The sequence below is a fragment of the Parasteatoda tepidariorum genome, chromosome 1 (genome assembly GCF_982258835.1).
Source record: "Parasteatoda tepidariorum strain Cologne lab strain chromosome 1, Ptep-v5.0, whole genome shotgun sequence".
NCBI classification, from domain to species: Eukaryota; Metazoa; Arthropoda; class Arachnida; order Araneae; family Theridiidae; genus Parasteatoda; species Parasteatoda tepidariorum.
Window position 1 is genome coordinate 18,514,632 of NC_141755.1, and position 11,136 is coordinate 18,525,767.

General features: G+C 32.3%; 1 protein-coding gene across 1 annotated transcript; it reads right to left on the reverse strand.

Moving 5' to 3' along the window:
* Nucleotides 1-236: 236 nt before the first annotated feature.
* LOC107444030 (potassium channel, subfamily K, member 16) lies at nt 237-11,083 on the reverse strand. The gene is made up of 5 exons (XM_087163967.1): nt 10,832-11,083; nt 8,539-8,715; nt 6,386-6,709; nt 2,849-3,084; nt 237-490 (listed from the first exon to the last, which is right to left on the reverse strand). The coding sequence occupies exons 1-5, from the start codon at nt 10,971-10,973 to the stop codon at nt 305-307; spliced, it is 1,065 nt and encodes a 354-aa protein (XP_087020093.1). The 5' UTR covers nt 10,974-11,083; the 3' UTR covers nt 237-304.
* Between the last annotated feature and the right edge of the window lie 53 nt (nt 11,084-11,136).

Consider the following 11,136-nt stretch of genomic DNA (forward strand, 5'->3'; position numbering starts at 1 on the left):
ATATATAGCAGAAGAATTAAAAACTTTGTAAAAGAATTCTTGCGTAATCATACAGAATATGCCACTTAATCGAATTGATATTTGACGGGCTTGGCTTACTCGAAATGGAATGGAAGGAACAGTTGCTAACGTAACCAAATTCCACGCTACAACAACAAATCAGGATCGAGACACTACGTCACTTTCAGGTATCCCTTTAAGCTAGGCTATCAAACTTCTAAACAGTTTTTTTTTTTGCCGTTTCCAAATTAATTTATTTACAAAGAGGTTAATAATGTAAACACGAAACATGATAAATTTTGAGTCATTCCAATTTAAATTCGTCTGTAAGATCCTCCACGGAGTAACCTTTTTTCCTCATTTCACTTTCAGTGGCACTTTTCAAGTTCTCAGTTGCCAATATTAAACCTTTGAAGTGATTTTCTAAATAAACTGTTTTGTCGCTTGCCACTTGATCTGCTCTCCAAATATCAATGTCTTTTTGAACTCCCTATAACAAAAATATTGTATAGAGTAGTAAATTTGAGCTATATATCATTGCCTTAAACGCTAATATCAAGATTTAATAGGGAGATTTCGTAAATTTACGTTAGATTTTGGACGCTCTCGTACGTAAGATTTGAGGAAACTGCGCATGTGTCTGTGTGTGTGCTTATGATTTTTTAAAAAAGATATTGCGTATCTTTACGTTTTGCTAGTATGGTTTTATACAGCTAAATAAAAAAATTTAATAGCTGTTGAAAGTTTTTTTCTTCTTGTTTATCTCCGAATTAACAACGCAAGCAAGTTACAGATAGATAAAAAAAAAGAACAAAAAAAAACGACAACACAAAATGAGGATTGAAGATTCTTTATTATGAAGTGTTGAAAGAAATTATGTGATTTTACAACAATTGGTTGATTTAATAAAAAATAAACTTTATTGGTTTTAGTTTTAAATAATGGTTGTCTAATTGCACTTGGTCCTTAATAAACTAAATATTTATTTCATTATTTAAAATTGCAGAATATATTTATTTTAATTATACAATTCAATTGGAAGAAGTTTAATTTCCATAAAATCTTATAAATGTTTTGATTTTATGGTCAAAGATGATAACGTGAAGATGATTACGCTACGCCAATACGATACGTTAGTATTTTTCTTATCTCTATAATCTCTTATTTTCATTCACGTAAACTTTATATATAATACTTCATAATACTTTAATAACATAATACCTCAAATCTTACTTCTGAGATGAACGGAATATAAAAGTGTGAAATCTCTTTGATCTCGCAACGTTCACGTACGTTAGATCTGCGCAGAGCTGTTACCACTAAACAGCCTCTGATCTTTACAGAGTTTACGCAGTTACCACAAAACAATCTGTTGGAATGGTATGTTACACCAAGTAACATATTGAACTAACCGCACATAGTTAAATTTCGGTCCTGTGATGGCAGCTGGTATTTTTCTCTTTCAATTTACATACGCGACGCCATTTGCTGTACATGCAAATAGTGAATCTATTATTTATAATACATATATTTTTTGACAGTAATTGTTACTCTTTTTTTAGTGAGTCTTTACTAAGTTAAAAGTGTATTGTAGTTATTATTATTTTTTTTTTGGTTAGCTGTAATGAGATGATACTGAGATGATTAGAAAAGATTGTATAAAATCTTTCTTTTAATTCGGTTCGCTGCAGAGTTTGCGCAGAACCTGAGAGAGCGAAATCTGCCTAATATAGAGAATTAGTATTTTCAGGTAGCATTCCGCAAGTTCACTTATGTATTATCTATTGAACTATCTCATGTCTCGGCAGATATTGCACATCATATACGTACATAAACGACCATGATGCTGCGTGAAAGTGTTAAATCTAATTTCAAAATTAATGTTTAATGCTAAATATAAAAAACGATACACCTTAATAAGTGTTGATCTAATAATCGGTAACTGAGATGCAATCTTATTTCAGTCTAATCTTAAATATGCTAAATAACTCCCACAGTCGATATTTTAAGTTATACAATAATACACTGAAACGTACTTTAGCATACTTTTGAACATACTTTTTTTAAATACATTTTTAACCCTCGAAATATAAGAAATGGTTGCAATCTTGAAAATGTGATCTCCGTAGTGAACGCGAGATTTTTTGTCAAACGAAAAGTCCACATATTTCCTTAAAATCATTTACCTGATTTTCTGTTCTATTAAGCTTGAAGCATACATCTGGTTTTTTTGTTTGGCGGAGCTTAAAATAATTTTCCTGATTTTCTGTTCTTTTGAGCTTGAAAACAGTTAATTATCAATATCTTAATTCTTTTACTGTTTAAACGTCATAAATAATTCTCATCGTGTGATTCTGGCGGACGCTTTTGTTCTAAGCAAGATATCTTATTTATGTAATAGCCATACAATTTTTCCAATTTAACCTATAGAACACTTATGATCTAAGATATGGAAATATCACGCTGTCCACCAAGTTGAGTTTCAAACTAAAAACTACTTACAATAAGGATTGGAACTTTTTGAATATACAACTCATTAGTACTCATCATTACTTTTTCAAAACTAACAAATTTTGAATACACTTGAGAAAAACACCATGCTTCTCTTCGTGTTCCTAATGTTTAAAACCTTAATGCACCGATAGTTGGATACCTGCAAGTGACGTCATCGTGAGTAAATCGTGGTGTTTGTCTATTCAAGAGCCAATCATGTCCAGCACACACGCATGACGTCGCTTACAGACATCCAATTAAATCTGATTTACATCACGTGGTCAGGCATAATCACTTCCCTTCTTCCCGAGTTGCAAGTACCCAATAATAATTAGATATCTCATAAAATGGTCACCTTTTCAGCTCTCATAAGTCTAAAGTGGACATCCAAGCTCTCAGGGTTCACATATACTGGTCGAAACTCGAATATATGCTCTTCGATGTCTATGTGGAGTTCATAAAGGAGATATCGACTGAAAACTCTGGATAATGCATCAGATGTGAAAGCGAAAAATGCTACAGCGTGCACCATCCAGGCCAGTAGCAGCAATCGATAGACAGCAAAGTACGTATTTCTTTTCAAAAATTGACCTGCAATATGATGCATGCTTGAGTATTTAAGCAAAATAGAAATATAGTACATTATTATTCAATAGTTAGTACTTAAACTGATATTTATTGATTTACACGGACAAGCTTGAGTTCAAACAGTCACGTCATTAAATTTTTGTTGTTTTCACCCACCTCCATGATTGATTTGAAGTGTTGTTTTAGTTTCATAGCGTTCAATAGATTTAAAAATCATAATTAAAGGGCATTCCATGTAAAATTTCGAAATGTTTTTTTCGATATGACTGTTTTATTCATATCTAATTCTCAATTCCATTAAGACAGAATTTAAGATGAGTCATTTTGCTTTCATTTTTTGTTTAAAAATTGAAATAAAACGTTTCATATTGCAATCGCATTCGTGTTATCATAGGCTGCTGGTGTCGGAAAGACTCTTACCATATACTTAGAAAGCATATAACCTAACGGCAACCTGGCATTCTAAGAGAATAAGAAATTATTTTTTAAAGCTTTTTTAAAAAGTATTGTCACTTAGATCCGTTTGACGTTTTGGCTGACGTCACACTTAGCGATAGGATTAAATTGCATTGTCCATTAAAATTTCATGACAAGGTGGATTTTAGCTGAGCATGCAAGACGTTGCGAAAAGAAACCTTATAATTAGCTAGATTTAAGATTATTTTAACTGATTAAGATTATTTTTCATTCTAAGAGAATAAGAAATTATTTTTTAAAGCTTTTTTAAAAAGTATTGTCACTTAGATCCGTTTGACGTTTTGGCTGACGTCACACTTAGCGATAGGATCAAATTGCATTGTCCATTAAAATTTCATGACAAGGTGGATTTTAGCTGAGCATGCAAGACGTTGCGAAAAGAAACCTTATAATTACCTAGATTTAAGATTATTTTCACCTTGAGACTAGCTTTATTAAAGGTTTTTTTCACACAGAAAAACCCTGACTCAACCTCGATTAAAGGTTTTTATATAGAAGGTTGTTTTCCAAGGTTTTTGATAAGGGTAATGTGGTTAGAATAGAGCAGATTGTCACAGATCTTGTTTTAAGGTTAGAAGGTTTACGCGTGAACCACATTGCAAACCTTTTTAGGTTAACATTGAAAAGTTTTTGCTGAGTGAAAGTAAACCTTATTTTGCTATCTGTGGTATAGTGAAGGGAGAATCGCGCTTTGTGTTATCATGGTTCTGAAAAAGTTAAGGAAAATTACTTTTCTATCAAATCAAAAATTTTTTTGGGTGGTTAGGAGAAATTTTCTATTTTGATTGAGAAAAATCTACGGTGCTCTGAAGTAATTGTTTTTCTAAAAGGGGAAACTTTACGGTGTTTAAGAGAAAGTCTTTTCGAGGAATAGTGGTGCTACCTTAGTTTTTATTATCTTGCTTTCTTGTCTGATAAGAAATAAATTTGCAATTAAAATTTTGACCACTTCTCGATTTTATAGAGCATTGAAATATTTAATATAGCTCAGTGTCTAATGACAATAGAAGTTTCAATCGTTTTTTCATCTCTTCAACCAGAACTTGTCGTCATATCATTTCCAAAACTAATTTACTGCCAAACCAGAATTCATCATCTTTCTGATCAATTAAAGCGCTTACATTTCAACTGAAGTTTTGTATCTCAATTCATTGCAAATTACAAATATTTTTTGAATGATGCAAGCAAACGTTTTCGGCAATCGAAATTTTCACCTCTACGAAATTAACAAACGGAAAATTAATAAGACAATAATAAAATAAAACTTCGAATAATATGTTCTCCAAGTATACTGAAAGAGAGAAAATAATTCTTTTTTTTAATCACTCACACTAAGAAAAACATGTAAATCCGTATGGAGCGTACTTAAGAAACCGTGTGTATCGTTCTTTTAGAGAGATTTCACAAATTTAAGTTAGATAGCGTACACTTCCATCTGCAAGATTTGAAGCAACTGCGCACGTGGACGCCTTTTTTTAGAACTTACGTATCTTTACGTATTGTTGGTGTGGTTTTACAAAGCTACAAGTTAACTAATCATTGCTGTTTAATGTTGTTTCTTGCTTAAGCCTATCATCGAATTAACAACATGGACGTGTTACAAATAAATCAAGAACACGAACTGAAAATGAAGATAAAACTATACGTTATTACAAAATGTAAAAATGAATCGTGTGATGCTTCAACAATTGGTTGATTTAATCACAAAAATAAATTTTATGAGTTTCAGTTCAAAATTATGATTGTCTAATTGTAATATGCCCATAAGAAACAAAATATTATTTCATTATTTAAAATTATAGAATATGCTTTACTTTAATTAGTATGGGGAAGTTTATTTTTCATAATATCCACGTCCAATATTTGTTTTGATTCTGTGGTCGAAGTTAAAATGATATTTCACTACTTATCTTTATTCACTTATGGATATTTGTAAAATCTCTTATTTTCATACACGTTAGTTCGATACTTTTAGACGTATGCATGCGTATTTTACCAGAATTAGTGCAAGCGTGCTTCAAGTACTCATGCGCAATCACTTCAAATCTTACATACAGGAGCATACGGAATATAACGCAAAAGTGCGTAATCTCCATTTTATGTCTAATAAAAGGAGAAAGCAAAAATCATGTATAAAGCAGTTAAATACTATAATTCCAAAGGAGAGTTGGGCAATGCAGCAGAAAATCCATAAGAAAATTGAAACCAATAGAAAATTTTAAAGAAGAAACAATGAAATGTATAAATGATAACCGAAGCTGACGTCCTCAAAGGATACCAGCTCCGGAAGTCATAAAGACACAAAACCACGACAAATGTATAAAAATTGCTTTCTCTGTACCCCAAAGGTTTTCTGAAAAGTCCAGGGAAAGAGAAAATAAATACGTAATACAAAATACAAAAAAAAAATACAAAAGCAAATTGCATAAACTAATTACAGAAAGGAAAGCATTGTTGAAAAAATCTACTTAAAAATAGTCTTATTTCAAACCAAAGCGCGGAGCTTTCTGAAAATCTTTAACCAAACTGAAATTTGAAAACAAATTACGCCCACATTTAATGAGAAGAAAGAAAAAAAGAAAAACAAAAAAGCAAGTAATTTTGTTTTATGTATTTCTTTTCTCTTTTCCTAGACTTTTTACAAAATCATTGGGTTACCGAGAGAGCAATTTTTGGACATTTGTAGTGCTCTCTCGATAGAAAAGGTCTTGTGTTTTCATGACTTCCGGAGCTAGTACCCCCTATCGACGTCAGTTTCGATTGTCATTTTTATATATTTATTATTTTAATTGTTTTCTTTATTAAAACCCATTTTATGCCTACTTACCTACAAGAAAATCTCCTAGTCCGCTAGTAGCTGCTGTTGTTGTTGTATAATACACACCATCAAGGAAACTCCAGTGCTCTGTGTGCAGGAATACGGCAGAGGGAAGAAAATAAAAGATTAGGGCCCAGAAGACGTAGAACAAGAAAATCATAAAGTACTTGCTTCGTACTTTGTCCCTCAAGATGTAAATCATCTCGTTTTGAGATTCAGCATAAGACTGTCCAAGGACTTTATTGAATAGCGTGCATAGCGGTACACCAAGTATGACATAAAATATGGCGAACATTTGACTTGAGGGACTATGGGGAGTGATGCCACCATAACCTACGAAATAAAATGATCATAAAATGTCAAAATTTAAATTATAACATAATACAAGTAGGAGATGTTCATAAATTACGCAAAGGCGTTTTTTTAAATGTCACTGCAATTAACGGCGTGTTGTATTTAAAATCGTGTACGTTTTTTTTTCCGCTTAGAATAAGCACTGCTAGAAATTTTGGTGTGCGTTGAACCACATATCGTGTACATTTATTGCAACTCTTATACGTTACCAAATTGAACCACATTGCTATGCACATTTGCGGCAACCTTTATACGGTGCTAGGTAGCACCAAATTATCATACACGTTTATAGCAAATTTAATGTGATTCCAAGTAGAACTGCATTTTTAGAAAATTTTTTACTCTGCCAAGTGGAACCAAATTATCTTGCGCATTTATAGTAACGTTTATACTATGCCAAGTTGAACCAAAGTATCATGCCCATTTGTATAATAGACCTAAATATGGTGCCAAATGGAACCAAATAATTCTGCACATTTGTAACAATCTTTACATTGCGCCTAGTAGAACCATATTACTGTGGTTAATTTGAAAGAATCCTAAACTGGTGCCAAGATGACTACGATGTAAAACTAGCGTAAGTGATAACGTTCCAGCTATCTACTTTTACGATGTAAAACTAGCGCAAGTGATTACTACGACTAGCGTAAGTGATTACTTTCAATGTCTATGAAAAAAGGACTATGTTTAAACTAACAAGTTGCGACAATTTAAATTATTGAGTTCAATTTCTACTCTGCTTACATGTCTATTTTTTGTAATTAAAAAAGCATCGGTGATTCGGATATTAATTAGCTTTAGTTTTTGTTTTAATTTCGTCTTAGAGTGAGAAGAAAAATTCCAAATAGCTCGTTATTATCTTTTATTTCAAAAAACATTAGTTTATTGATTAGTTTCAATCATGAACTTATCGGCGGAGAGGTTTGTTTTGACACTTTTTCTATGGAAATATTAGTCTTTTTAGTTGTATTCAAAATTGAAAGGATACAGATCTGAAGTTTTATTACCTCAATGTCTAAAAACTGTTTATTAACGTTAGAAAAAAGATGTAATTAAATTTGTTAGTCTATTAACGTCACACTAGAACTACACTAAGGGACTATTAGTGAATAATTAAACAAATTGAAGAGGCGAGTAGCTGAGTGTTGTAAGTTACATTTTAGGGAATTTAAGTGAATATGTTCAAAAGTTTTTTCTCTAGCATTTGGAAATTAATATACTAGGTCCTTATGTGATGAACCGAATCCAATTGGCAAATACAATTGGCAAAAACTGTAAATCCCTTATACCTATTCAAACAGTTCACGTCATAAACTGTTCACATCACGCCCCTTCTCATATTAATTTTTTTGCCGTAGAACAGATTTTTTAAAGTTATTCGCCAACTATTTATATTAAAATGCAATTGGAGCTTTCGTCAACACCGGAACACTCATAGAACGGTACAAATTGCCTGAATGTTGTAGTGTGAAATAAGACTGAAATAAAACCTGTCCACAAGAAATCTCAAATGAAAAAATGTGACTTAAAACCATCTTTCACTAAGCTCTCCAATCGGATACCTGTAAGTGACGTTCACGTGTGTAAATCGTGGCATTCGCTTATGCTGCAATTCAGAAGCCAATCATATTCGACACACACACGCGACATCGCTTATAGGTATCCAAATAAATCTGATCTGAAAATTGATTCAACGTAAGAATAAACAAGCCTAAAGTTAGGCCTAATCACGTTTTCTTCTTCTCGAGTTAGGACCTAATTTGTGTTTAGTAAAAATATCATGAACTACTAGTTGTTATTAGACTTACCTATGGTTGCCAACATTTGATAACAGAAGAAAACACAATTGAAGAAGGTCCACCACAGGTTGTCTTCGTATAGTGGATAAGTAAAGTAACCAAATGGACTTTTTGGGTAAAAATTCAAGACTGCTTCTCTTATTTGCGCTGCTGTATAGTTGCCCGCTAACAGCACTTGCTTCATTTCTTTAAAATATACGAATCGATTAGGTTTTGGAAGTTCAGTGAACATAATTATAAATCATTACATACTGCCTAGTTCATTGATATTGTTTAATAAAATCTATTTTATTTTTTCAATAGTCCGATTTACACCTAGTTAGTCCTTTTCAGTAGTTTTTTTTTCTTCTTGAATATTTTAAGCTGTTTCCAGTTTTATAATATCTTTTTAAGTAAAAAAAATTAAAAATGTTATTTGAAGAACGCTAATTTTATATCCATAAATTTAAAACGAAAATAAGGTCACTCCTCAATCTCTGGAGGATAGTTCGGTTACCTAAATTAACTTACAATTTCACAGTATGGTTTGGTATTAGAAAAAAGTTCCAAGATCTACTGTACCGTCAGAGGGTGTAACTTTGTGCAACGAGGGGTGACTTTGAGCAAACTGTCATTACCAACATTATAATAATTAAAAGCAAAAAATTATGCATGATTTGTTATCTCAATTGATAAGACTTTTGAAGTATAACCTACCTTCCTGGTCAGGAGAACTAGAACTTCTTCAACCGAGCAAACTTTCCAGCCTCCGATTTTGCGACGTTAAAAAATTTGAAACTGCTTGCAACTTGAGCTCACAATTTTCCAAGAACGATGATGTTTACATTGCCAGTTCTTGGTAAACCGTTAATTTGTTATGTTGACAACTCAAATCAGTTGATACCGAGCTTAAAAAAAATACCCCTGGATGGCACGATGCAAAAATTGAAAAAATGGCAGTTTGCACGAAGTCACCCCATCTGATGGTACTATATTATTCAAATAATTTGCAATTTAAACTAAAAATTTCGAAATCCTTTCATGTAATATTTGTTTTAAACCTAATTTGTGACTAAAAGTGGTATTTTTCCGTTAAAAGTAGGCAGTTGGCAATAATTAAATTTCTTTCGGCATATCAAACACCACATATAATAATCAAACAATAATAATTGCTGGAATTTGATGACTGACTTGCTGGTATTAATCTGGTATTTGAGTCGTGGTGGCTCGGGAAATATAGCGTTCGCCTTCCAATGGGGTGAACCGGGTTCGAATCCCAGAGATGGCTAGTTGATACGAATTCCGCACCCGGCTTGCACCTACAACAGTGCTGATGTAAAATATCCTCAGTGGTAGACGGATCATGGGTTGGAGTCCCCTTGCCGTTAGACTAACCATGGGAGGTTTTCTTCTCCATGTAACGCAAATGCGGATTAGTAAATATCAAAAAGTCCTCTACGAAGGTAAATTTCTTTCAATACTTGATCCAGGAGTTCCCCTGTCTTCTAGATTGGGTTCAAAATTGCAGGGCTACGGAGTTGAACATCGGTAATCCTAAACCCAAAATTGGATCGGCTGTTCAAAGATGGTTATGAAATAGAATGAAATGATGAGATGCCAGTGCAATTGCCCGGTATACACTACACTGATATTTTAAATGTTAAGAACCGCTGCTACCGGTGTCCCCTAATATTGACCATTGAGGTGAAGGATTGTTTTTGTAGTCCAATATTCGCTTACTGCAATTTGGCTTTTTTTTCCCCTTTTTAACGCCCCTCAAAATTTAAAAGACAAATGAAATTAGTTTTTTTTAAAAAATTGAAAAAGGTTTGAAAGAAAAAGGTTTGAAAGAAAAAGGTTTGAAATAATAATTCTATTTATGTTTAATTAAAAAAAACACCATTAACACGTAAGGTATTTTGCATGAATGAAAAAATAGGTTTCGTTTGTACCGAGTATATAATAGTAAATATAAAGTTATGAAGCAAGTCAGTTATCGAAAATTATTTTTAGTACTTAGTCGTCTGGGAGGGGCATAAAAAATCAATTACCACAATAATATTAGATATCTGGTACTTACATTGATGTATTAAATATTCGTTAAAATAATATCAGTAGCACTTATTACCAAAATTAATTAAGTATCATTGGCGCCAACATCAATTTCTTAACCCCCTCTGAAACGTATAAATAACAAATATTTATTGTTCTATTACTTATATGATTTGGTTAATCTATGAATCTAAAAGTAATTTGCAAGCCAACTATTTTACTATTTAAGTTAAAAGTAACAGCCATTTAAATTTGGATTGAAAAGATTGACCTTTGAAGTGAAGAGATTGATTGCTAAACACAGGAGCAGTTGTTTGCAATGGTTGTACTCCATCAAACATTAAAAAGACAGCGCCGCCCACAAGTAAATAAAGAGTATAAAATACTGAATAACAAAAAACTACATTCCACATTTCGGGCTTTAAACATCATCCCAAACAAATAATTCTTTAATGAACGATGTCAATAAAACCCTTAATTATGCAAACCTTTAAAAATTTGACCTTTATCAAAAGACATCAATAGAGATGTCCAAGCCAGAAGCTGAACTTAGATTTTGGGGATTTAATTATCGAC

Excerpts from the sequence above, each read along its gene's own strand:
- LOC107444030 (XM_087163967.1), bottom strand. The coding sequence starts at position 10,973 with ATGTGGAATGTAGTTTTTTGTTATTCAGTATTTTATACTCTTTATTTA. Across the intron at positions 6,710-8,538 it reads TCAAATGTTGGCAACCATAG|GTTATGGTGGCATCACTCCC; the intron begins GTAAGTCTAATA and ends TTTATTTCGTAG. Across the intron at positions 3,085-6,385 it reads ACTAGGAGATTTTCTTGTAG|GTCAATTTTTGAAAAGAAAT; the intron begins GTAAGTAGGCAT and ends ATCATATTGCAG.